At 43.2% G+C, this 27,918-nt stretch overlaps 2 protein-coding genes and 2 long non-coding RNA genes across 11 annotated transcripts in view; 3 read left to right on the plus strand and 1 right to left on the minus strand.

Annotated features, from left to right (window-relative positions):
- The window catches only part of LOC139574064 (fibroblast growth factor receptor-like 1), a 60,339-nt gene extending 55,801 nt beyond the window's left edge, over nt 1-4,538 (plus strand). For all 3 annotated transcript variants that reach the window (XM_071398210.1, XM_071398211.1, XM_071398212.1), the window contains 4 exons: nt 1,369-1,461; nt 1,572-1,850; nt 2,004-2,357; nt 2,444-4,538. In XM_071398210.1, the coding sequence (XP_071254311.1) occupies nt 1,369-1,461; nt 1,572-1,850; nt 2,004-2,357; nt 2,444-2,847 (1,130 nt within the window). In that variant the 3' untranslated portion in view covers nt 2,848-4,538. The remainder of the gene's footprint in view (nt 1-1,368; nt 1,462-1,571; nt 1,851-2,003; nt 2,358-2,443) is intronic.
- A 1,452-nt stretch (nt 4,539-5,990) lies between these two features.
- Nucleotides 5,991-7,002, plus strand: LOC139574068 (uncharacterized). The gene is made up of 2 exons (XR_011674712.1): nt 5,991-6,301; nt 6,517-7,002. It is a non-coding gene; the product is annotated as an uncharacterized lncRNA (long non-coding RNA).
- A 354-nt stretch (nt 7,003-7,356) lies between these two features.
- On the minus strand, nt 7,357-9,890 carry LOC139574070 (uncharacterized). The gene is made up of 2 exons (XR_011674713.1): nt 8,110-9,890; nt 7,357-7,996 (listed from the first exon to the last, which is right to left on the minus strand). It is a non-coding gene; the product is annotated as an uncharacterized lncRNA (long non-coding RNA).
- Nucleotides 9,891-9,989: 99 nt separating this feature from the next.
- fbxo38 (F-box protein 38) lies at nt 9,990-26,942 on the plus strand. 6 transcript variants are annotated; one of them, XM_071398213.1, is made up of 21 exons: nt 9,990-10,377; nt 12,550-12,798; nt 13,155-13,300; nt 13,550-13,713; nt 13,934-14,099; nt 14,287-14,562; nt 16,105-16,198; nt 16,294-16,424; nt 17,036-17,206; nt 17,404-17,546; nt 19,266-19,467; nt 19,652-19,801; nt 20,003-20,206; nt 20,983-21,597; nt 21,753-21,853; nt 22,053-22,155; nt 22,312-22,478; nt 22,906-23,051; nt 23,337-23,440; nt 24,289-24,402; nt 24,813-26,942. In XM_071398213.1, the coding sequence occupies exons 2-21, from the start codon at nt 12,668-12,670 to the stop codon at nt 24,989-24,991; spliced, it is 3,507 nt and encodes a 1,168-aa protein (XP_071254314.1). In that variant the 5' UTR covers nt 9,990-10,377; nt 12,550-12,667; the 3' UTR covers nt 24,992-26,942. The 6 variants fall into 6 exon arrangements, with proteins under 6 accessions (XP_071254314.1, XP_071254317.1, XP_071254318.1 ...); XM_071398216.1 differs by having other exon boundaries at nt 13,155-13,288; nt 13,547-13,713; XM_071398217.1 differs by having other exon boundaries at nt 13,155-13,288.
- Nucleotides 26,943-27,918: the final 976 nt, after the last annotated feature.

The raw sequence follows: 27,918 nt of genomic DNA on the forward strand, positions 1-27,918 counted from the left end.
CCAAGAGTGTGCGAAGCTGTCATCAAGGGTGGCTACTTTGAAGAACACTTTTTTGGTTACTACATGATTCCATATGTGTTATTTCATAGTTTTGATATCTTCACTATTATTCTACAATGTAGAAAATAGTAAAAATAAAGAAAAACCATTGAATGAGTAGGTGTCCAAAGTTTTGACTGGTACTCGTGTGTGTGTGTGTGTGTGTGTGTGTGTGTGTGTGTGTGTGTGTGTGTGTGTGTGTGTGTGTGTGTGTGTGTGTGTGTGTGTGTGTGTGTGTGTGTGTGTGTGTGTGTGTGTGTGTGTGTGTGTGTGTGTGTGTGTTAGCTCAGTCAGCAGTGGACTCAGGGTTAGAATAGGTTCTCTGTGCATTCCTGTGGGTCGTGCCCAAACAAAGCAGCACTTTCTTTCAGCCCTGTCCGTCTGCCTGTCTGACTGCCTGCCTGCTGACCTGCCTGCACAGTTTAGGTTAAAGGCAGCTAATTGGTTTCCAGCTCAGGGTTAAGTCAACATGCCGTCTTGTTTTAAACAGTGTGGAAACTTGAGAGAAGCAACAATAATATGGCACTGTTTGCTCACCCCTGCCTCACAGAGCCAGTTAGAATAATACCAGCGTTTTGCCTGGTTATCGTTCCCATAGAGTTGTAAAACTTCATACGCTCTGAAAGCAAAACACGCAGTCGTTTTACACACCTCACAGTCCACTGATCTCCCAAGCAGAATCATTCATCCTGCGTCACACAGAGGGGTCCTGTTGGAGCTCAAAGCAAGGCAAATAAATCTGAGAGATCCTTCAGCAGTTTGCACTCATCCCTAGACCCCCGTGTGATTTACATGACGCCATTTTCAGACATTAAGACTTGGGTCTTGGGTGAAATACCTCACATCACTGAAACGATAACTGACCGCTAGATTTATGTGGCAATATCTAAACGATACTTTGTAGTAATGGCAGGGGGTAGGAGAACTCCCTTTTCTTTGACCCATTGGTTTTATATTGTCTTTGCTCTGTAGCGTGAGAGTACATCATCTTTCTGCAATATTCCGTTTTTTGAAAGACTACATAAACCCTAACCTTTTTTGCTTTGATGTTGTTTTTTAGATACTAGAGTAATGCATCGTCTTTCACAGTCCTACGATCAGACTTCTCTCTGGGCACAGACGTCAGTTCAACGTCTAATTTGGATTTACGTTTGGTTGACTTCAATGTGAAACCAACAAAAAATGTCACCATTTCATTGGATTTAGGTGAAAAGTTGGGTGGAAATGAAACGGGTCGGGTTACTATGAAACAATCTTCATACTCCCTGCATGGGTGTGTTTGTGAGTGACAGAGGCTAACCCTCAGTCAATGACTTTTGTGTTTTTCAGATGACACTGCAGCGACCCAGACTGACGCTCCACCTGCCGTATTGGAACCCAACGCTGAGCTCACCCAGCCTGACCCTACAAGAGAGCCCTGGGGTGAGCAGCACACTGCTTCACTTCACTACATTATAATACTCCTACACGTTGTCATCTAAATGCTATTGACATCTGTGTTACCTAACCTCCATGATGTATTATCTCTGCAGTGAAGCCTCGGTTCAGCCAGCCCACTAAGATGCGAAGGCGGGTGCTGTACAAGCCGGTGGGCAGCTCGGTGAGGCTCAAGTGCCAGGCCACGGGCACCCCTCCCCCTGTCTTTACCTGGTGGAAAGACCAGACCCCTCTGCCACCCCCGCGCCAGGGCAAGCGCCCGCGGTGGACCCTCACCCTGAAGAACCTGCAGCCCCAGGACAGTGCCAAGTACACTTGCCACGTCTCTAACCCAGCAGGGCACATCAATGCCACCTACAAGCTGGATGTCATCGGTAACACCACCGACACCACAACAAATAATTTTTCAGTTTCCTCCATCACACTCCAATTTCATTTATACCCAGACCTCCCATATGTTGCCAAATGAATTGTGTTATTGTCATTATGATTCACATGCTTATAAACTCCTGTCCTTCTCCCTACAGAGCGCTCTCATTGCAAGCCTGTTCTGACCGGCACCCACCCGGTCAACACCACCGTGGAGTATGGCGGCACCGCCTCCTTCCAGTGTAAGGTCCACAGTGACGTGAAGCCTGTGGTCCAGTGGCTGAAGAGGGTGGACCCAGGCACACAGGACCGCTATAACTCCACCTTGGAGGTCGGAGGGCAGCATTTTGTGGTTCTGCCCACAGGGGATGTGTGGTCCCGGCCTGACGGCTCCTACCTCAACAAGTTGGCTATTGTCAAGGCCCGCGATGAGGATGCTGGCATGTACATCTGCCTGGGAGCCAACACTATGGGCTACAGCTTTCGCAGTGCTTACCTTACTGTGCTACCAGGTGAGTACAGCCATTCACGGGATGGGATGGAGGCTTACATCTGTAGAGCTGTCTCTCATATCACTGTGATTTGTCTCTCTGTCCAGACCCTCAGGTGGAGAACACAGTGACGCCTCCCCACCTGAGCTCCGGCCTGCCCTGGCCTCTGATCATCGGCATCCCTGCAGCAGCCCTCCTCATCGTAGGCACTATCGTACTCTGGCTGTGCCACAGCCGTCGGCTCCACAACACCCTGGCTCCCCGGCACATACCTGTAGTCCACAGAGACCACCACATCTCGGACAAAGAGCCCAGCACCACCACCCCCTGTAGTGCCCTGACTAGCCCTGACTACCCCAGCCAGAGACTGGTGGGCCTGGGAACCCCCGGCCTCAGTGGGCCCCCTAAGATCTACTCCAAGGTTTACACAGACATGCACACGCACACACACACACACGCCCATGTGGATGGTAAGGTCCATCAACACCAGCACTTCCACTACCAGTGCTAACCAGCCCCTTCTCATCCCACCCCATACCTACGGCCTTGTCTCCTAGCCACTGCTGCTATTCTGACCCAACAATGGACTATGAGCAAGGGACAATGAGCCGGGTAGATGGAACCAAGGAAAGGCTTGTAGTTCATATGAACTACACCTCCCATGATAAGCAGTGTTAACACACCATACAGTGGCAGAAGCCCTACCGGGTTGGATCCTGGGATAGGCATGGACAAATGTTACTAAGCTGCCTGCTAATACCGCTTCATTGAGATGTCTCAGGGCAGGGAAACCCTCCCATGTTTGCTATCGAGTATTTTATTTTATTTTTATCAGACAACTATAAATATCAGACAAAATATCAGACAACTAAGATTAAACGCGAATTGTATTTTAAAGGATGGAAAGGAATGGACAAATGATAATGTCTATATAAACAACCAAATGCAGAGCACTCAATTTAAAACATAAATATTTAGATGTATGTTTGGATGCACGTAGCCCTGGAGAAATCATTCATTAGTTAATGGGAGAAGTATCAGGGTTAGGTTCAATTTAGGTAAAGGACATCCAATTTACACAAATTAGCGTTTCTAATAGAATTGACCCCAACCCTATTCAAAACAATAATTAACACTCATCTAAATATGTACCTGTGTCCAAACTTTCAAAGCATAAAGTAATATGAGGAACTTTTAAGCTGGTCTAAATTGGAAAATTCAAGATTTATAAGCTTTTTAAAAAAATTGAAAATGTAACTGTGACAAATCAAAATCTAGCCAAAATGTTTACAATGTGTTCCGAGCTTTTATATTCTCATAATATTAACACAAACTGTGGTGTCCTCTGTTTTGAAATAAGTGGTATTATTTGTATTTTTTTAAAGAGGTTTTGTAATGTGTGTGTTTCATGTAGGAAAGTACAACTCATCAGGGAAATTAGATGGATGGATGAATGGATGAGGTGAAAAAAAGTATTTTTTTTATTCAGATATTGTATAATATGTATCCAACTGTGCCTGAAAAATGCAGTAATACTATTATTTACTCTGTACAGTGTCTGTCAGATGCCAAGTTCTTTTGCAGCGCTATAGATGTGTATATTACTTACAATTCTTGTGAGGTATATTGTTGTATAAGGTAGGACAAGTATTGTACTGTACCTTTTGTCTAATGGTTTTAAAACTCACAAAAAAGCTATTTAGCTGTGTTTTTATTTTATTGTTCTATATTTATTCGTAACCTACATTACTCTTCTGTAGCTCAGTAGGTAGCGCATGACGCTTGTAACGCCAGGCTATTGGGTTTGATTCTTGGGACTACCCATATGTAAAATGTATACACGCATGACTGTAAGTTGCTTTGGATAAAAGTGTCTCCTAAATGGCTTATATTCTTATTCCAGATTGGATTGGGTCATTTAGACAAAAATATGACAAGTGTTGATTGTATTGTTAAGTTGAATTACAGATTTTACTGGCCTAGTTGTCTCATATTTTATTAAGAACCTGACCATATGCTTTATATATTTCAGTCATTCACCCTACCCTCAAGTAGTCATAAATCTAGTACCCAAGTGTTTTACAATTGCCACGTTAATCTTATGCAATTACTCTGAAACATTGCATGATGCAAACTCACACTGGTGCTCATGTAAATTTAGTACTGTACAATAATATTTTTGTAATAAAAATGGTTTCTATACTTTTCGTGTAGTGTTTGCAAAATCTATTTCGATGAGGACGTTTACATATGAAATGTGTTTTTATTAAAAAATTTAAACAGAGTGCCATTCTGGTCCATGTTGACTTGCTACTTTACACTCCCCAGAAAGGCCTCCATCCACTGTTAGTTTAACATCCTCTGGAATGCTTTGGGAAAATCAAGTTGTGCGTTCAACACCAGGCCAGGAAATAAATATTCCTAATAAGATTTGATACGTATTAATATGAGGGTAGGGTTACACAGACACAGTGCACAGGGCTACTTCCTCAGTTTCTCGCTGGAAGACTGTAACTGCAAATCATCACTGGAACACCAGACATTTGTGAAACCCAGTGTTGGAAAAGTACTCAATTGTCATACTTGAGTAAAAGTACAAGTGAAAGTATCAAAAGTCAATGTAATTGCTAAAATATACTTAAGTATCAAAAGTAAAAGTATACATAATTTCAAATTCCTTATTAAAAGCAAACCAGACTGCACAAATATGTTATTAAAAAATATATATATATATTACAGCTGCCAGGGGCAACACTCAGACATAATTTACAAATTAAGCATTTGTGTTTAGTGAGTCAGCCAGATCAGAAACAGTAGGGATGACCAGAGATGTTCTCTTGATATGTGCGAGGGAAAATGTATGGAGTAAAAAGTACATTATTTTCTTTGGGAATGTAGTGAAGTAATAGTAAAAGTTGTTAAAAATATAAATAGTGATGTAATGTACAGATACCCCCAAAAACGACTTAAGTAATAATTTAAAGTATTTTTACACCACTGGTCAAACCCAGTTACCTTATGTCACTTCCTTCCACTATATTTTAATAATTTAGCAGACACTCTAATCCAGCGAGATTGAAAGGAACATTTAGGGTTAAGTGCCTTGTTCAAGGGAACATGAACATAATTATTTTACATAGTCATCTTGGGGATTTAAACTAGCAACCATTTGGTTACCTTCCCAATGCACTTAACCGTTAGGCTACCTGCCCAGTTAGTTTGTTGGTTGTATTTTTTCTCTCTCTAAGATGACGAAATGGTCACAAAACATTATTTTAGTGAATTAACATATTCGGGTTACCGATTAAATCAATGTATCTATCTATATAGCTTCAATGAAAAGGCCAAGGAGTTTGGCTGTTTCACACCATGCATAAAATCCTCAAATTGTGTTTTTTTTTTCCGCCATCTAGTGGTATACTAGCGCCATAGATTGAACAGAAAAACATCCAACATTTCAAATGTACATGATGATACATGTACATTCCCTGATATGATTGCAGTGTAATGAATGCACGAGCTCTAATCTAGTGTCATAACGTGATATGCTGTGTTGTTTTTACACTATTACACAGTTTTACTACAAAGCAATGCAACCTCCGCAAAGTGCCTTTGTAACCCCTCCCAATGACTCCTCCTCCCTGGAGATGAGCGTGAGGTAGGAACCGTCATGACACACTAGCACAGGTTGCCGCGCGGTGGAACACCGCTTCCCATTAATTTCAATGGAAGGAAAGCGGTGAGAAGCGCAGAGGGCGGGGGACCTTTGGGCGGTGCGGCTGTGGCGTGGGAGGCGGTGAAGAAGATAAACTTTTCCCAACTTTATGTAAATCACCAGCGGCGACCGCTGGGGGATGACCAATCATATCGAGTGGTTCCCATGACGAATTTGACGCTATGCGATCCAAGGCTGGAAAATTTCTTCTGCAAAGATGGCTGACAAAAATACTAGGTTGGAAGCAAATGTAAGTGATTATAAAATAACAATGGAAAAATTTACAGTTGACAGGAATATGTTAGTTCATGTAAAGACAAACGATTATGCATTTTTTAAATAATAAAGTTAATTTACGAAAATAGCGATTTAGCACGCTAGCTGACTAGCTAACATTAGCCAGCTAGCTTTATGGGTGTTGTGACATGAGTATGAAATTGTAATTATGGTTGTTTAATGTTTTAGGGACTCCTGAAACAACCAGCAAACCAGGCTGTCGTCTTGTGAAACAGTGGGTGTAAAGAATCTAGCTAGCTAAAGCATTTACTGCAAATTGAATGTACAATTCTGTACGCTTCCCTAGCTGATATTTGCCGCTACGTTATTCGTCTTTGCATATTGTGCAGTGGAGGATAAAAATACCTGTATGCCTATGGATGTGTAGCTAGCTCTCTAGCCCCATCTGTGTATGGACCCCAACGTTTGGTATACAAATTAGTTCAGAACCTAGTTATGAATCTCAGCTATCATAGCCAGTTGTATCAACTTCAAAACAGTCTGAATTACATTAATGAAGCCTATGGATTGAGTAGAATATAACTTTGCCAAGGATGCAAGTCGTATATACATGTAGTTATTACCATCCATAAGATCCCCACATTGTAGCCTGTACATTTAATATATTCACTGATCATGTACTCTACCTTGGCAAATAAAGGTGCAGGTCAGGTATGAATGTCTTCGAGATAATTTTTCAGTCATATCCAATACCAGAAGTATCAAATTCCAGGCTTTGAAAGATGCTGTATCTGCATGCATGTATTACAATTATACACTTCAACAGTGTTTACCAATCTTGGTCCTGGGACATCAATGGTTACACATTGTAACTAAGACTAGAAACAGGATTTAACTAGTTAAAGATTGATTTGTAATTCATATATATATTTTTAAACAGTACACTTTCTATGCATCATGTAAATACTCGAAAACCAGTTCATCTCAATGCCCTTCATCTGCATTGACCTGATATACAGGATATGTGTAGTATTTCATCAAATGGGAGACTTAATTTCAACCAGTAGAGAATGTGAAACACTTTATTGAAAGAAGTTCATTATCCAAGTGTTATAAATACATGCATTATAAATATAATTGTCATATTATAAATACAAGTTCAATCTGTACTTCAATGCACATCTGTTGTACATTATAAAAACAGGAAGAAAGAGGTGGCGAGAGAGGTGTAAAAGACAGAAAGGGAAAGAGTTAAGACATAGGGGCAGGGAAGGCAGCATATGACTAATGAATCACAGTGCAACCCAAATATTCTCTCAGTTCATCACAATTACATAATAGTGAAACTAGTCAGTCCAAAGGTTATCTTAAAGCGGGTGAGGTGGCAATGGTGGGACTGGGGGTTAGCATCCTCTCTCACGTCAAAACATATCTGCAGACTAGAGACAGATGCATGTTTAAGCCTTGTGTTTAAATGTTTTATTCTAACCTTGTTAGTCATTATACTAATCAGGAGGTGAAATGCAAAACTGACCTTGGATCATTAACTCTGGGACTACTGCATCTCTATCTGTATTTCAATGTAAAGCATCTCTTTAATAATACTTCCTGTTGACCTGACCAAGTGACCTCTCATCTATGATCATGCTGTGCCCTCCATGTAGCCAGTTCAGATGAGGGAGGGGTTCACCAACACAGCTGATATAACCTAGAGGATTTAGGGAGAAGAGGAGAGAGGGATGAAGTGAAGGAGAGAGACTTATTGAGAAATTAAGGTAGTTAGACACATTGTTCAACAGGAATCTGTGTGTGTGGCCTCACCTGGTGTCCACACCACACTAAGTGGCAGCAGAGTACTTTATGCTGAAAAACATGAACGGACACACGTGGAAAAACAATATAGCGTAGTTATAGAAATAATGAAGTGTCTTACTATTCTCCATGGTTGGCCCTCTTGCCTATTCTTTGAAGGTGGAAGGAGCCACAGTTATACACCTGAGCCTGCTTACTGCACAACACAATCCATTAATCAGATTGATACATGAATGTGTGGGTTATAAGGTGTCTAATTGTTCTAAATTTTTTCTATATGGGTGATTTAAAATAGCCTGTTTTGTTTTTGTACAGACATCACACACTTACCTTAATAACAGCACCCTCACCTGAGAAGTAGAAATCAAAGGGAGAGAAACTGGGAATTGAATAACTGCAGTTGACATGGAAGAATATTCTTATTGCAATGTGAATGACTCTTAAAAGAGCCTTTGGTTGTGCATCGTGTAGTCTATGGTATTGCCAGGGAACAGCACCCTCTTTGAAGAAGTAGGAGGTGAAGATCTCCCGCACATGGATTGCCTCTTGCTCCATTGTTGGACCCCATCCTTGAAACATCCTGCAGAGCAGCAGACTTCTCCTCTGGCAGACGGCAGCGAGCTGCAGATCCCCTCCCGGTCCTCGTGTCCATCCTTATGAAGTTATGCAGGACACAGGTAGCCTTCACACACACCTGAATTCCTCCAGGAGGCAGTCCCAGATGGCCCTCCTGGTCACCCAACCTTGCATTGCCCTACACTTTAACTGTAGGCACTCATTTTGAAGGAATCTCCAGTTACAAGGTATCTGTAGGAATATGGAAGACAATGTAATTATTAGACTTTTACATCACCAGGTCATTGTGGATTACAAAAGTATAATATCCCTGATAAATTATTATAAGATTGGATTGATAGATGCATGGGCACACATGTGCATGTGACAATAACAGGACCATATCAAGGATAGCATCACAAATGAATACATAAATACCACTTGAAGCTTGATAAGTTGATTATTTGAATCAGCTGCTCAGTGTTAAGGCAAAAACAAAAATGTGCACCCCTTTAAGTCCCCAGGACCAGGACTGAGATCCACTGCACTTCATATGTAGACAGGCTTTCATAGCCCTCTATCTGAGGACAGAAAACCTCACAAGAAACAGACTTCATTATAGTCAAATTACACCGCACTGAATATTATGTTACTATTATCTCCATCCTCACTTCTAGAGACAGGAACTACACAAAAGTACCTGCCCTATCCAGAATAGCCTACTCACAGTTGGGGCAGCTATCCTATCACCTCCATGGCTGTTAGCTAGCTACCTACAAATTAATTTGGAGTTTGTTTTTTTACAGTGATAAATGCATCAAGATAGCTAGCTAATATGAAGTTAGGTAGATGGTGATATTTCATTCACTTAGTTAGCTATCTATACAGTATGTGAAGTTAGCTCATCTAGATAGCTCATTTGAGTTAGCCTGCACTGTAGTTAGTAGCTAATAATACATCGTTTTTTATTTTCGAAATGTATTTACTTACTTGAATTGTCCAGCCATGTGGACAATTGGAAACAGGGCAGCAAAGTTTGTTTGTCACCAGAGCGTTTTCGAGGATATTACTATTGAACTATGTACTAATTAATAACTAGACCTTCATACAAACTTGCTATGCTGAATTATTGACGCACAATCGAACATGCTGCTATATGCTGCCATATGCTGCCAGCACGCCCACAAGCGAGTCACAATGGGCGGCCTTAGCCGCACGCGGCAATTTTCCGCTATCTAGTGTACATTCACCGTAGGGCGGAGCGTTTTGTATGGCGGAAGCACGTCTCTGATCTGAGCGCAGAAATCGAGGTACGCGTGTATGGCGGAAGTACGTCTCTGATCTGAGCGCAGATATCGAGGTGCGAGTTCATCTTTCATATGCTGTGTTTATCGGACCTCCTGGAGACAGACAGAGAGGCCCGGTCCAAGTCCTCAGACAAGGGTTGGTTCAGATAGAACCACCGGATAACTAAAACTGTTTTTCAGTGCTTGCCACTGCCGCAAAAGGCTTTAAGTTACTTCCACGGGTGTCGGGTGGGGATGTTGTTAGCCAGCCAGCTAGCTAGCCAGCCAGCTGTCTGAGTCAACCTGTATTGAGCGATTGAAAGCTTCAAAGAAGAGTCAACTTGCTTGCAAGCCAACTGACGAAAACCTGTATAGAACTTGGGAAGAATCAAATGTTCCTCAGCCCTCTCTTCGTGAATTCTCACTAGCCTGAAAGGTGAATGTTACTTAGCAAAACATGCTACAAAGCTAGCTGGCAATAGCTAGTCATTGCTAACTGTTTGTGTTTTGGGGTGGCCCGTGTTTGTTAATTGTTACTTTGCGTTATTTATGTCCATTGTCTCACTTTTTAGTGGGTTTCGTTCGTTTGCTGGAGATGTATTTAGTCTTCTAAAATGCTGTCATGTAATAGGAAGCCTTGGTGGCTTTTTTTGGCTTTCAGTTTATGCAGAAATACTGTAATGAACACAGTAGCTTGCTAGCTAGTTAAGTTAGCATTAGCTACCTGGCTATTGTGTTAATTGGTGTGTTAAGCAGCCTATAGAGCCCCACAGTGGAGGTGTCATAATACCCATAAAACCTAGTAGTCCAACAGGGAAATGGTTCCAACCGTTTTTCCACCATTCATTTTTCCCATTAGGAATTTTTAGACACTTAAAATAAGGGCTGTGTTTCATGTAGGCTTACCCTGGAATGACTTTTTGATAACCATGTAAATCTCTCTAGGACAAGGTGACTTTTATCAGTATATTCTGCTCTATTTACTGATTCTAAAATGCTAATAAGCATCAAAGTAGACAAATGCAAAACTACAAATCCCTGCAAGCTCCTGCATGTCATCTCTAGTGGACACCTTTGCTACCAGGTATTGTGTCAATTTAAAACTTACACAAGACAGTTCACAGAATTGTCCATTTTAAATAAATGTAGCCAGTTTATTACATTTGGCTAACATTGGATAGTTAATCCAGAGATTCTTAACACCTTTGCCTCATGAGTCTCATCCAGAGCCTCATGGCATTTGTAGTTCTTTATAATAGCCACATTAGCAACTAATTAATTTTGGGATAATTGCAGGCGAATATATTGATAAAAGTCACCTTGTCCTAGAGATATTTACACGGTTATCAAAACGTCATGCGATGTACATGAGAAACAGCACTTATTTTAAGGTTTTTCTAAAATCCCCTATGGTGGAAAAAATTATTGGAACTATCTCCCTGTTTGACCTCTAGGTTTTATGGGTATTGTGACTCATACTGTGGTACTCTGTTGAATGAACTCAATAGTTAAGCTACTGATTGTCTGAACCAGAATCTGGCTTTACATGAGACGTTGAATATGGCGACTCTCCTTTTAGCCCAGGAAGCAGCCATTCAACTAGCCAGATTGGATAACAATCTTCCTGTGCTTAATAAAGGAGAATCGCCATATGCAACATCTCCTGTAAGGCCAGATTCTGGTTCACTGATTGGCTAGTTGTATTGCTGTAGTGACGATCTCATTATGAAATTACAATAACTCTTCAATAGATCGCATGTGGCTAAGTGAAAAGCTTATTGCATGTGAGCTATATGTAGCTAGCATTTGACATGAAAAAGTTAGTATGAGCTCATTCCTGACAGATGGCTTGTCAGTCATGGGTCCCTATAGCCAACCTGGTCTCAGAGCATTTCGTATTATTCGGCACGTAAATCCAAGACACTCCATTTAGTATGATATGTTACGTTTCGTATGGTGTGTATTAAGTTTATGGATGTCCATCACCCATTTCGTTAGCTAGGCTAGGGGTTAGGGTTAAGCTTAAGAGTTAGGTAAAAGGGTTAGGGGAAGGGTTAAGTAACATGCTAAGTGGAAAGTAATTGAACATTTTCTAAAGTTGTCCGTGATGAGATTCGAACTCACAAGCTTTGGCTTGCTAGACTTTCACATTATATGCCCACACATCCACCCCGACCAACCATACCAAATGTAACACATCATACTAATTTGAGTGTCTCAGATTTACATTTACTATGTTACATCTAGTCTATGAAACCAGGCTGCTATAGCCACCTAAACTTAACTCCATGATTTAAGATGGCAGTGACTAGTGTGGGTGGACTGGAGTTCCGATGTCAAATATATTTTTATCTTAAACTCTGTATTTCAGCACCCAAAGAATAGCCCGCATTTATACAAACTTTTATGTGACGTCAGTGCTCCAGTCAGCCCAAACTAGTCGCCAATTAACTCCATCGTAAATCGTTGAGTCAGCAAACTTTGTCATGTTTACTTATTACTATATTTTTGTTCAAGTAATGCTTGGTGACTTGAGTATCTTTCACTTTTGGTCCACAATGTACAGCATCTTTATCCCAGACTGAGGAAAAAAAATGTTCTCTTGCAGAAGTGTCATCAGTGAGAGAGTTTGCGTGTCCTTGTGTGTGCATGCCTGAATAACAGGGCCCGCGTGAGAGGGAGTGAGTTTGTTACCTTCTCTGGGTGAATATCTCACTGCCCTGGACATGATGGGCCCGAGGCGGAAGTCCACCAAGACACAGCTCGCCAGTGGGGGAGCTGCCAATCCTTTCAGACTGGAGGAGCCCAAGGACTACATCAATGAACTCTCCCATGAGGTCCTCTGCCACATATTCCGGTCAGTGAGTGTCAAAGAACATAATTCAATGGGGGTGTCCCCCAAAAGGCACCCCATTCCCTTTATAGTGCACTCACTTTGACCAGGACCCATATGATCAAAAGTAGAGCACTATATAGGGAATATGGTGCGATTTGGGACATAAGGGTTCTTTGTTGCTGTTCACCCTCTGACATAACAATGTGATGTCATCATTGGTCCTTGCTTGGACTGTAAATCTCAATGTGCTTTTACAAAATCGGATTATTTTACAATTTAATATTTGATTTTTTTGAGCCTCAAAGGTGATACTCTGCCACAATGACCAGGATAGGGTAGCTGTAAATATTTCCCTCCTTTATCCCCCCTCCATGCAGGTATCTGCCCATGCAGGACATCATGTGTATGGAGTGCCTGTCTCGGAAGCTTCGTGAAGCGGTGACACTGTACCTGCGGGTGGTGAAGGTGGTGGACCTGTGTGCTAGCCGTTGGTGGGAGTACATGCCCTCAGGTAGGCAGAGAGGTACATGGCATGTTTGGAAATTAGCAGGAGGATATTGATGATGCATATCAACCTTTAGGGTACAGAATAGGTGATCTTCGATTTTGAAGCACTGTCAAACATAAATGAACCTTAAAGTCTAAAGCAGCTAAGATTGTAGGTAATATGTACATACTCTGTGATATTGAATGATTGTGGGCTTACAGAAAAGTGTCAATGCACTCTTTAGTTAACCCTCTGAAACTGTTTTGGCCTGGTGCCATGGAGCAGGATTCACAGACTGCAGTTTCCTCATGCTGCTGAAGAAGATGCCAGACCTGGAGCAGCTGTATGGGCTTCACCCCCGCTACCTGGAGCGCCGCAGAGTCCGGGGCTACGAGGCCTTCAGTATCCCAGGAGTACTGGAGGCTCTTCAGGCCTGCCCCAACCTGCTGGTGAGTCTGGGTCTAACAGACCGGGCCAGGAACAATTGTGACTGTCATGTTTTTCAATTCAGAAAATAGGTGAGGTGATCTTGAAAGCCTTTTAGGTTGACATAAATATCTTTATATTGATGTGATCCATTTTGAGTTATACCATTGCTATGATACTGTATTACTCCTAAAGATGTTTTGCTAGGTTTGTCTACACTAAGATGTCTTTGTCTATCTGCAGGGAGTGGAGACGTCTCATCTGGAGTTGGTGGAGGCAATCTGGAACTACATGCCTCAGGTCCACATCCTGGGGAAGTTCCGCAACCGCAACGGGGCGTTCCCCATTCCCCCTGAAAACAAGCTCACCATCCCAATCGCAGCCAAAATACAAACCCTGCATCTTGTCGGTGAGTGTATCAAGGACTAGGCATATATCTCCTAATATGTTTAGGTCATGGCACCCTAGACTGGTAGCAGATCTGTGTGGGCATTCGCCAACTCCTCTGTTGTGCTCAATGGCATAATTAATAATTACCAGACTAACGACACTATCCACAGTGTACTAACTCAATGTACTCCTCTCTTACATCCCAGGAGTGAATGTGCCAGAGATCCCGTGCGTCTCCATGCTAAGACACCTGTACCTGAAGTGGGTTCGCCTCACCAAGCCCCAGCCCTTCAAAGACTTCCTGTGTGTCAGCCTGCGGACCTTTGTGATGAGGAACTGCGCTGGCCCCACCAACTCTCTGAAGTACGTGCCCCTGGTGACGGGCCTTGCCTCGGCCCGCAACCTGGAGCAGCTGGAGTTGGTCAGAGTGCCCTTCCTGGGGGGGCTCATCCAGCATGTGGTGGAGGACAGCTGGAGGTCAGGTAAGGAAGGATGGACCATCATAATTATATTTAATTCAGTACATCTGGAGGTGTGTGTGTCATGCTCAATGGGCCAGTTTCCCTGACCCAGATTAAGACTAGTCAGGACTAAAAACATGGTCAATAGGGGACCTTAATAGCAGGTATTTTTAGTCCAGCACTAGGCTAAATCTGTGTCTGGGAAACCAGTCCAATAAGTATCAGGGTGTCCACGGTTCCTTAACGTCTTACATTAATTTATCTGATTTAAAGGCCCTGAGTCTTAAAATGTCTTAAATTCAGTTCTCAAAGGTCTTAAAAAATGTGACGATGACTACAGTTTTTCCATTATATTGTGCCGCTGCCTAATTGTTGCCACTGCGGCTAAAAAAAACTTTAAAGATGTTAGTTATCCAACCACATGTGCGGCTCTGTGCGTGTGCCAGTGCGATTCGTGCCGTTGCCAGAGGAGAGAGCAAGTTAGGTAGCTTATACAATTTGATAGACGACAACACTAACTAGACCTGGGACAATAAACCGAAAATTACAGACACCGACATTGCCTTCCTCTTACCGACGCAATTTTGCTTATGTCAGTGATTAGGCTATACAACGTCCCTGCAGATGTTTGTGTTCTAAAACCATTATTTAGTCAACAGTAATGTGCATTAACCTGCTTCCTGCAATGAAAGTATTTGCCCTGTTCCTGTTTCGCTGCTGGCTCGCACTCCTGCTCCTTCATTTTGCACACGGAGTGAAGGGAAAGATGCATTTTGATAAGCGCAAGCATACTGACAGTCGAGCAACATTTTGAAAATGTAGGCTAATTGCAGGAAACAATTAAAACAACTACCGTTACTGTTAAAAAACAGGAGTCTCAACTTTGCGAGCATAACAATTATTTCTCAACTGTCAATAGAAGAAATAACACCACTTTACAAGCGGAGTATGTAATTGAGATGATGCGCCATTTGCGATGATTGCATCAAGTAGCCTACATAGGCCAACCAATGGAAAGTTTTTGTAGGACATTACATTTACTGTTAGATCAATTCCATGGCTAGCAACAATGTCATATTTAGAGTTAGCAATCTAGCTAATGTGTTTTGAGTTCCCACTTTCTCAGGTGGTACACGAAGGTAGCGTTTTTCTGACAATTTTAAAGACTAAAATTTGAAAGTAAAATGGGGTGACATCAGTTGGACGTCCCAAGGACCTATTAGACATGAGCAAGTAACGTTACCAGGTTACTGTCAATAAAACAGCATTATTTTGCTAATCTGGTCATGATAGAATCATGCTTCAGGCAACCGCCATCATCGGCTAACGTACAAACAGTAGCTAGCTAGCTAGGTCACCCCTCAAAGAGGTACTAATGTGTTCTGAGTTTCCAAGCATAGCTTAGGCCAATATGCAAAAATATAAATAAACATGCAGGCAAATTAATCTCTAGAGCCAAAAATATATTGGATTATTCTGGATCCTTTTTTGACATGTTGCACATCAAAATGCATTCCATGAACATGCTAGATGAAATTGCTATACCTACCCTTTGTGCCCCAGGTGGATTTCGCAATTTGCACACTATTGTATTTGGTGCCTGTAAGAATGCACTTGAAGTTGACCTGGGCTACCTCATCATCACTGCTGCACGCAGGTAAGCAAAGAACTCACCGATTGAGTTAAGCAAATGGATAAACGTGATGAATAGTGAGATTTAGCTAGTGCTTTATTTATTTTTCATTTATCTAGATTACATGAAGTTCGAATCCAGCCTTCCCTAACCAAAGACGGGGTGTTCTCTGCACTGAAGATGGCTGAACTGGAGTTTCCCCAGTTTGAGACTTTGCACCTCGGATACGTCGATGAGTTCCTATTGCAGTGTGAGTCAGTTAAGGCCTAAGTTGTTATATAAAACGTATCATATTTTATAGTTATATACACTGTGGCCAGTTTATTAGGTACACCACCCCGTTCACGAAAATGGTTCGCTCCTACAGACAGTGAGTCATGTGGCCATGGCTTGCTATATAAAGCAGGCATCGGTATTCAGTTACTGTTCGATTAAACGTTAGGAAGTGCAAAACGCTCTGCGGAGTGGTCACTAGCTGGTATGGCAACAGTCCTAAAATCAGATTTTTAAACCTAACCGTAACCATATCACTAACCCTAATGCCTAACCTTAAATTAAGACCAAAAACCAATGTTTTTTTTTCCTCTCGTGAACTTTTCGGATATAGCCAATTTTGCGGAAACCTGCCTACAAAACACATTGTCTATGGGCAAAGGATATGAATACCACCCCTTACACTTTCCTGCTTTCCTCCCCTCTACTACTGTACCCCATAATCTACTTTCTGAAACTGTTTAAATAAAAAATATGTAGCTAAGTAGGACGATGCTCCAAAAAAATAAAAAGTCTAGCCTTTTAACTGTAGGTGATGGTTACGCTATTACATAAGATGTATTGATTGTAATGTATTTTCTTGGTTAGGTAAAATGAGTCACTCTGAGCTAGTGAAGTATGGCCTGGCTGACGTCATTGAAAACCCAGGTATCATCACAGACATCGGGATGAAGGCTGTCAACGAGGTGTTCTCCTCCATCAAGTATCTGGTCATATACAACTGCCCCCACCTCCACAACCCACACAAGTGGATTACAGGTAACGGACCAAATCATCTGTTTGCGGTTTTTAAAGTCTTGTTTTTTTTTACCTTTTTAGTATCTTGCCTGAAGCAGTATGCATTCTTAGCTTTGATGAAACAGATAATTTTATGGTTTTTACTTAAATGACTATGGCAGGCTCATGAACATTGAAAGCTTAGAGGACCCTGAGAACTGTGTCTGTGTTGTCATCAGACCACTCGCGGTGGAGTCGCTTGGTGGACCTGACTCTGGTGCGTTGCCATGCCATCAAGCTGGAGTCATTCAGCCAGTTCATTGAGCTGCTTCCCAGCCTGGAGTTCATCTCCCTGGACCAGATGTTCAGAGAGCCACCCAAGGTAAGTCCACTGCACCGGGGCCCCCTCATGACAGCGGAGAGAAAATGTTTACGTTTTTGAGTTCATTTTGTGCATTTCTACACGTTTTGCCATGGGTTGGAGAGGAAAATGAGCTGTTTTACAGCTAATTTACTGGAATTCTATACATTTTCCATGGGATGTAGATAAATGTTTGTAGTTTTTAATATATCTATGTGAGACTGACTAACAAAATCAGTGGGGACCCCCGGCCAGTAATTCGACCATGATAACAAGTTTAGATAGCTGGCCGCTAAACTAATTTAATAATTTAAAGAATGTTACCTGACATGGGCTAAGTGACTGACATAACAAGAAAACTGCTGATGCAAAACAACATTTCGAAATCTACACAAGGTGCAGCTTGCAACAAACAGTAAGTTGAGATCCCACCTGATATTTTGGGAAATTTATCCGGAGGCTTTCAAAATGCATGCTGCCAGTTTCCCATCCCTGGCATAGACCCTATAGCCAGGTATTTTGCCCTAATTATGCCATTTAGCAGTCGGTTTTCTATAAAGCGACTATGTGATGCATGTGTACATTTTTCTTTCATACGGGTGTTTGAAATCAAACCCCACTATCCTGGCGTTGCAAGCCATGCGCTACCAAATGAGCTATAGACTAGAGGACCAGATATATAATATTAACCACCTTGGAAGTGATCTAACAACACAGGGATTGTGACTCAATATGAAGTTCTATGCTTAGTCCAGACTGGACTATAATGTTAACACCTCATAGGTCAGGGTTCCCCCAAAACATTATTTATTTTAATTGTATTGTTGGTCATGAAAGACATTAAAAACACCAGCAAATTAGCTCCATGTGATTTTAATTTTGGAAATCTGTTCCAAAGTATTCCCATGCCTAATAAAGCGATATACACAGTGTACTAAACATTAGGAACACCTGCTCTTTCCATGACCGACTATCCAAGTGAAAGCTATGATCCCTTATTAATGTGACTTGTAAATCCACTTCAATTGGTGCAGATGAAGGGGAGGTGACAGGTTAAAGAGGCCTTTATACGCAATCCATGTCTCAATTGTCTGTGTGCCATTCAGAGGGTGAATGGGCAAGACAAAAGATTTAAGTGCCTTTGAACGAGGTATGGTAGTAGGTGCCAGGCACACTGGTTTGAGTGTGTCAAGAACTGCATCGCTGCTGAGTTTGTCATGCTCAACAGTTTCACGTGTGTATCAAGAATGGTCCACCACCCAAAAAACATCCAGCCAACTTGACACAACTGTGGGAAGCATTGGAGTCAACTTGGGCCAACATCCCTGTGAAACGCTTTTGACACCTTGTAGAATTTAGGCTTTTTTTCAGGGCAAAAGGGGATGCAACTCAATATTAGGATGGTGTTCCTAATGTTTTGTATACTCAGTGTATGTGAGTTTATACAAATGTAAACAAGGTTTGAAATTATGTTTTAGGAAGTATCTGTTTGGGCTTCTTGTGGTCAATTTGCAGTCTACAAATTATTTGTAATTATGTTCCCGGCCCCCTGACCATCTGCTCAAGAAATAATCGGTCATAATGGTCTTTGATCTTTTTTGTATTTATTAAGTATCCCCATTACTACACTTACTGGGGTCCAGCAACATTAAGGCAGTTACATAAAATGCTAAATATTACATGACATTCTATAACACTTTACCCAATACATTTAGTGTGTTCCCTCTGTTTCTCCCTCAGGGCTGTGCTCGTGTGGGTCTGAGTGCTGGCACTGGGATAGGAGTCTCCTCTGCCCTGGTCAGCAACCAGAACTCTAACAATGACAATAACAACAACAACAACCACCAGAACAACAACAACGATGCACCCAACATCCCACCGCACAACAATGACAACGAGGAGGGTGCAGCTGTCGTGCCTCAACCACAACACAGGGCTGAGGGTACCCTGCTGCTCGCATTGTTACAACGTTACTACATGACAGTGTTATAACATTGCTACATTATTGTTACAAAGTTGTAATGACATCGTCAACATTGCTACTATTGCTGACATGGGGGATCTTAGCTGCGTAATGTACCTCTAGTGTACAAACTCATGACCTTACTACTGTTCCACTCCTCCAGAGCTTCCTGAGGTGAACGGGATGTTGCAGGATGAGAACATTGAGGCTGAGGCCGTGGTCCAGGCCTGGCCTGCAGACGAGATGCAACCCCCTGGTCCCAGTCAGCCTGCTGCCAACCCTCGGCCAGACAACGCAGACGAGGAGCAAGCAGGTCTGGACGGAACTAACTCCACTACAGTGGCACATATTTCAGCGAGTTTTCTCATTTTTATATATTTTTCTCTCCACTATTTTCTCTATTGCTCGTTTCCTCAGTCAGAGATAAACAGACAATCTTGCCCCCCGTTCTTTTTTTTCTGTCTTTCTCCACCGCACCCTATCTCTCTCCGTCCCCCCCCCCGTCCCCCTGTAGGTCCCAGTGGTGTTCAGTGTGTGGTGAAGAAACCTCCGGTGGTGATTTTCGACTCGGACAGTGAGGATGAGGAGGGCCCTGCCAGAACCCAGGTTCCAGGCCAGCCCCAGCAGCAGCAGCAGCAACAATTGACCACTTATCCTCCTGAACCACCGCAGCCCACTGGCAAGACTGCCACTGCTGAGGAGGCAGCCACACACATTAGTGAGTCTCTCAAATGTAGAGATGGGAACGGTTATTCAAAATATCTGAACTGACGGTGGTGTTTTAAGTTGTGAGTTTTCAATTTTAGATTGTTAATATAGGCCAAAAAAATTATAATGTAAAAGTTGTCTAAATTAAATGATCTATGTGACATTGTTACATACAAGGACATACCATGACATTTAAAATTCTTTTTTAAACAAACTTTTTTTAAATATAGTTGAGCTACTGCTGTGTGTTTAGCCCTCCAATCAGCCCTGACAACGGTATTCTATTTTCCCCTCTTCAAATAGCGATGACAAGCACACCTAAGGGAGGTTTCACGAGACCTGGCACAGATCAATGCAAAACACTTACCAGAATACTGTCTTGAAACAGAATCTCTTCTATCATGGCGAGCATCATACTTCTCTTTCACTGTTGTTGTTAGCTAAAAATACAGGAGAATAGCAGCCTGTCCACTGTTGTGGTATCTCTGCCCTCTGCAATTGTGCCATTCTGATTCATCAAGCAATTGTTTTATTTTATTTGGATTATCTGGATATCTGAAAGAATTTCAGGATATTATTTGAATAGTGAAATCATTTCAAATGCTCATCCCTACTCCACACATCAAAAATAAGCTCTTTCAATTATGATGGGTTGTAAGAGATCATAAGAACCTGATTGCTGACGATGAAAAGTAACTTTCTATCCTTGCCATAAAACTCAAAATGGCTTCTAAGGCTTATATTTACATTTTATTGTGAGTTCTGTGCTGTGTTTATGTGTTGCAGATAAAGGGAAGACGCCCCTGCGTCGACGAGGGCCACCCCTGCAGGAGCCCAGCTGTGAGAAGGGTTGCCAGGTCACCAGTGAGCAGATCAAAGCTGACATGAAGGCTGCCACTGAGGTCCCTGACAAAGACAAGAACTCCAAGGAGCCTGCTGCTGGGGGGGCAGGCTGTACCACGGGGGGCTGTGTCTGCTCTGTCCACTGGAGAGAAGACTCTGCTAACCAGGAGGAACAGTCCAGAGCCCGAGCAGGGGACGAGGGGACAGTCAGGACTCGCTGCACCTGCAGTAGGGCTCGCCCCGGCCCAGAGGGAAGGACTCGAAGTGGGCCCATCCACCCAGCCTCTGGAGGGGCAGGAGGAGGGGACAGAACCCCAGAGAGGAGGCAGGATCTGGGGGAGGGAGCAGGCGCAGAGGGGCTGGAGGCCAGGGACCCTGCTGAAGAGAGCCTGGCGAGGGGCGTGCCTGAGGGTCACCGTGGTGAGAGGATGTTGGGTCAGAGCTCCAGGGAGGCCAGCGTAGAGCCCCAGCCCAGAGGGTTAAGAGATGGCTTCCCCAGGCGACCTGTCACCCGCGCCCGCAGCAGACTGTCAGCTGTACCTCTGGTGTCTGAGTCAGGTTAGACAGGGGATAAGCACTCCCTCTGTCAGAGCATGAAACGCATTGTGATGCTGATCATTTGAAATGTAGGCCATATTGTCATGGCTTTGATGGTGTAGGAAAGCCTGTGAAAAATGAGTTTCTCATAGAGTTCCTATTGTTTTGTCATGCAGAGTTGTCCAATTCCAAGCCTCGGGTCACTGTAAAGAGGAAACGCACAGCAGACAAGTCCACCAGCACCAGCGACCCGGTCACTGAGGACGACCATGTACAGGTAGGACCACTACACATACTGGGACGAGACCCACTGTTCCTGAGCAAAGCGGCACAGAAATAGATCGGACACCTTATTACCAGTACATAGGAAATAGGCCAGGTTGCCATTTTGGAACGAAGCCGTTCATGGTAAAATTTATGAATCTCTATTAAATGCAGCATCCTTCCTTTGTTTATCCCTCCCTATTGCCGTCCAGGTGCTGACGCTGAAGTCCAAAAACCTAGTGGGAATCACCCTTACAAACTGTGGCATCACTGACCTGGTGCTGAAGGACTGCCCCAAGATGATGTTTGTTCATGGTAGGTTTCCCTTCTATATTCTCCCTCGATATATGATCAAGGCTTGATAATGAACATAATTAGTGGGCCGTTCTGTCATACAGAGGCTAAATCCCAAATGGCCCTATTTGGCCATTTAAATTGCCCTCTGCCGTCCCTCTCTATGTGTCCCTCCAGCCACGCGCTGCAGAGTGCTGAAGCACCTGAAAGTGGAGAGTGCCCCCATAGTGAACCGCTTTGACTACGCCCAGTGTAAGAAGCTGGACATGGAGCAGGTCCTGGATCAGATCCTCCGGATGCCCCCGGAGAGAAACCGCATCATCTACATGCGCCCCATGCAGCAGGTCAGTCAGAACCACAGACTTCCTATCTGGAACCTGTTCATTTCCAAATGAAATTTACACTGGATTAAAAACATTTAACCTAGTTCAGATATGTCTGACTACAGTTATTCTGCACAATAGGTATGACTTCCACAGGAAATGTGAGCATGATTTCTCACTAAATCCTAGCAGAAGTATCCCCAGTTTAAATTTAAAAAATGTACCTTTTATTTAACTAAGCAAGTCAGTTAAGAACAAATTCTTATTTTCAATGACGGCCGAGGAACAGTGGGTTAACTGCCTTGTTCAGGGGTAGAACGACAGATTTTTACCTTGTCAGCTCGGGGATTCGATCTTGCAACCTTTCGGTTACTAGTCCAACGCTCTAACCACTAGGCTACCTGCCGATATGGTTTGTAAACCTTGTCCTACTCTGACCTTGTCCTAGATTGACTCTCTGGCCCTGGAGAGGAAGCTGTTCCGTGGGCCGTACCCCTACCACATTGCCATCATCCACGAGTTCAGCAACCCTCCTAATGTCAGGAACAAGGTCAGAGTACGCAGCTGGATGGACACCATCGCCAACATCAGCCAGTGAGTCACAGATATTTCTTGATAATATCTTTTAGATGTTTCAATTTCTAATAGTTTTTCGATGTAATCCAGTAGAATATTTAGTGGGTTGCTGCCAGTCTGTTTCCTCCAATAGATGGCCTGGTGTCATTCTCACTACAGCCAGCAGGCGGCGCTGTTGATTCTCTCCTGACCCTATTCAGCCATACTGTACTAGACTGTTGGGCTGGTGATCAAGGACCAATGCCCATTTCCTTCCTTCATCTAAAAACCCAACATGAATAACCACTTTCATTTAATCAACAGGGAACTCATCAAGTACGAGTTCTTCCCCGAAGCTACGCGGACGGAAGAGGATATAAAGAAGTATCCCAGCTACCCCTGGGGCCGAGACATTTACACCTTGGAGGGTGAGAGGAAGTCCTGTCTAAAACCCTTTGAGACTGGGTCTCGGTCTCTTCACAGCATAGCTACATCCTTCTCTACAGTCACTCTATTCTACATCAGTTCTATTAATAAACCATGTGAATAGTGCTGGTCTACTGGGATCTCTACAGTCCAATTAAGGCCAGCTGTGGAGTCACACAATAAATGATTCTTCACTTGGTCATGAGGATTCTCGATACCACCCTGTCTCGCTAAAACAAGAATGTGATACGATAGCTAGGACGAGCTGATGGCTCAAAGCAGCCTCATAAACGTTTTCAGTCAGACGTTCACGGTTACAAGTATACGCATGCTAGTAGTAGTCATCGCTCCTGCTCGAGAGTACACATTCTGGGTGATGTGATACGTCATCATCTCACTGGCTGCTCCTCTGGAGAGCTTTTATTGGCTATTGCTGATCACCGTTTTCAAATCTTGTCATTGCATATCTACCGCTACCAGAGCGTTGCAGATTTTGTGCCGATAAAATCAAACGTTTGAAAATATCGGGACGTCTGGGACTGCTCGAAGACTGGATCGGTAGCCCTCAAATTGCGTCTCCGACCCACTCGCATTAAACGTGCGTCGGCTCCAAGTAGGCAACAACATGGGGATTTTTGTCTCCGATCTCAAACTTGCGTAGTGTACAACCGGCTTTAGTGTTTTTCCATGCTTCATTCATTGTCCCCCTCTGGCTTTCATGATTCAAGACCTACATTGTGTTTCTTCACTTTACCCTTGCAATTTTGGGGTGGTAGCTACTCTTCCCTGTCTGATGTAGCTTGTCGCTCTTTCTCTGTCTCTCGTGTGTGTGTGTGCTTACTATCTGTAGGACTGGTAGATGAAGCGCCCTACTCCATGATCACAGACTTCCCCTGGCTCCGTACCCTACGGACAGCTGATCCCAACAGCTACGCACGCTATGACTTTGAGGATGACGAGAGCAGTGAGTGACCATCTCTCCTGTCCAGTTGTCACCATCTTTACCTACCTGCTATACACATGTGCTCAACCTGGCCGCAGTGACTAGCAAACCTGCTCCCTTATTTCTAGGATCATTGTCAGTTGTGTAATGAGAACTGTGATCTGTCTCTTGAGGCATTAAAATGAATAGAATGGAATGCAGTTTTTAGGGCCTACTTCCCTGATAGGTACCTTCTCGGTAGCACTCTTGAGTCTGTTTGTCAATCATAAGGTGCTAGCCACATTCAATGATGCCATAATGGGTGGACTGGCATCCATTTTGAGTGTACCCATGAGTTTACCAGTCAAATTGCCATGGTGAAAGGTTTCTAGCCCGTTCTACTCATTCAATTGCTATGGTACCAACCATCCTCTCCCGTGTCTCTCCTGCAGCCACCATCTACGCCCCGCGGAGGAAGGGCCAGCTCTCGGCAGACATCTGCATGGAGACCATCGGTGAGGAGATCTCGGAGCGGCGCCAGACGCGGCGCGGGGTCTTCCAGCGTGTGGTGGTGGTCTTCATCCACTACTGTGACGTACGGGGTGAACCTGTGGACGATGACTACATCTAGTGCCTCCTGTTTTGTCCTGGACTTGGGGAGAGACCTGAGAGGGAGGGGAGGAGGTCTGGAGTGGAGACCCAGCACCCCTGGTGTCTGCCTGCCAGGCTCCTACTGTGACCATTGCACCCACCCACCCAATGTTGAGAACCAGTGCTTGACAGATTTTTCAATGGAGCTCCAGGGAGGGGGTACTGGAGTGTCTGTCTCGAGTTGCCTTGTTTTGTATTTTCTGACCTTACATGAAGGGAGAGCGAGAGGCTGCTCAGTGGGTTGGTTATCTTCTCACAGCCATTGCTTAGGGTTTTTCTCAGTGGGGGAATGACAGCTCCTTGACCTTAGAGGAGTTAAAGCTCTGCTCTTGCCTGCCATTCGTACTCATAGATACGCTATGTTGATCTTTCCATGCACTACCTCGCCGTATAGGTGATGTTGAAACTATGTGTGGGGACCGGCGTATATGTTAAAGCACCCAGGGAAGTGTGTATGCCTATGTTATTGTATAAATCTGAGATCTGCACCGAGAGAGAACCACGTACCTGAGCTTGGAGAATTGAAAGGGCAGCGCTTAGTATTCTGTTTTCACCAAGATGTTATTTTTCTTGAGGGTTTGAATTCCCTTTTTTGTGTTTTTGTCAAGATTTCCACTGGAATGGAGGAATATCAGTTTTCGTGAGTTTGGTGTTTTCACCTACCTCTGGTGCTGACTAAGACACAAGCTTTAGAGAAGCACCCTCAAGCTAGATGCTAGAAGTGCCCTTAGATTTGTTTGTTAAAAAAAAGAAAAAAAAGCTTCGGTTTCCCAATAGTTTTTTGGCTAATTTATTTATGCTTTGTTTTAATTTGTATTTTCTATGTTTTAGTCCTTCACCTCTGTTCCTGAGGTCTGTTGTTGTTGGGGGGGGGGGTGGTAGGTTCAGTAGGTGTGCATTATGACTGGTCTGTGTCTTGCTAAGTTCTGTTTACCTCACGACTTGGTAAAACGAGAGCGAGAGAGAACTGCGGCGGTATCAAAAGAAATTTGTTACCAATTAATTCCCCCCGCCAATTCTCCTGTAAGCGGTTCCTAAAGAAAAAAATAAATGGCATTCATTGTTAAGCATCTTTCATGCATACAATAATTTAAGAATTCTCCCCACCTCTAATTGAACCCACATTTCTAGAGACTTCAAGAATGGCACTGGCTGGTTGTTTTGAATATGGGTCATGGCTAGTGAGGGTCGTAAAAGCATGCCTCGTTCATCTCTAGATGACTGCAAGCATGCAGACAGTATCCAAGCAAGATGACCTTCAACACATGAGCACCGCAGTGTGTCTTATGTGGTATAAGAATACTTCTCTTTAGGAAGCACAACCAAGTTTTGTTCATGTATGTGCATCACACTGGAACACAGAAGGAAGTAGGAGAAAGAACAGTACAAGGAATGTACCATATGTTCTGAGGCTTATTTTCTAGGTCTCTGGATTAGTGAATAAGACACTTCGATGTTCCCTAGTCTCTCCTACCCTTTGGATGTTTGAGTTTCACACAGGCTCTTCGACAGGAAGTCAGATGGTGTATGCAAACAAACACGCATTTTGTCTTAACTACGCACGCAATGCTGAATCTGTTAACTGTGAAAGAACCCAGTGTTCCTGTTAGTCGAGGAAATACATTTTTGAAGGGCACTTTAAGAGTCGGATAAAAAAAAAAAGCCTTTTAAAGTGTGATAACCCCCTTCTTGCTGCTCTACTTTTTTCTCTTGTCTGGGTGACTCCCTCCACCCTCCTCTTCCAAAGCCAGGCTACTAATGCTTGTGAAGTTAATCTAGAAACACGCTAAGCTCTGCAGAAAACCTGTGTACAAAAACCCGTGTACAGATGTGCTGTATTTAATGGATCTTCCAAGATTTGTTTTATATGTTTATATAAAAAAAACTATTTCACATAATAAAAAGGGAGAACTGAATCAAGTGGAGCACCACTGTGTGTGTGTGTGTCATGCTTTGTCTGGCAGTGATGTCATATGCAGGTGTGAACATTTTTTTTTAGTGTGTGTGGGGTGCACAGATAATGGACTGAAGCCTCTTCTCTTTTATTGAGACCGACCAGTTCACCGTAAATTGTGAGATCTAAAAAGAGACTATATATTGTGAGTGTGCCTCCCAAATGGCACCCTGATCCCTATATAGTGCCCTGTTCAAAAGTAGTGCACTAAATGGGGGTTAAGGTGTTTTTTCATTAAGAGGCCTAAAACACCTGGTTTTGCAGAGATGAGCAGATGTCTTCCAAGTGGAGTTAGATTGCCAGCTTTTCAATTAGAAAGTGTAATGCTGCTCTACATCTGGATAATCCATTTCCTTGCTGCAGTAAAAAAAAGTATAGTTTAAGTGGACTCAAGACAAGTCCTGTAAGAAAGGTTGTGTGGCTGGTCTGGAGTAAGTCTTTGTCACACTATTTATATGTTCTGACACAGAATAGGTGTGTAATGTTCTAGGCCAGTTGTCCCCGTTTCCCTTGTCTAAGCAGGAAGAGGAGAAGATTTGTGGAGATAGTGTAATAATCTACTCTGGTTCCTGTGGAGGGGATGTTGGACCTGCAGTATGTCTGTGTGACAGAGCTTTGGCCAAATTCACATCCATATACCATTCCCAAAAAGAGCTAGGATTTGTTGATCATTCTTCAATTTAGCAAAAGGTTTAAGAATGTTGTACACTGAAATAGTAACAACCTAATGTAATAAAGTACTGATGTGTAATTGAAGATGTATTAAGTCTGGTACAGCAACATGTTCAACAGAACACCTCACACACACTCCTTTAATTGTGCCCAGATTGCATATTAAATACTTTAGTGGGGGTAGGCCTGGCATACAGAAAACAAGGTGAAGTATGTCCCTGAGCAGGATCTGGTGCCCACACCCACCTTCCTAATTACCAAGCCTCACATCCTGACTCTTT

Source organism: Salvelinus alpinus, chromosome 4 (assembly GCF_045679555.1).
Source record: "Salvelinus alpinus chromosome 4, SLU_Salpinus.1, whole genome shotgun sequence".
In the NCBI taxonomy this organism is placed as follows: Eukaryota; Metazoa; Chordata; class Actinopteri; order Salmoniformes; family Salmonidae; genus Salvelinus; species Salvelinus alpinus.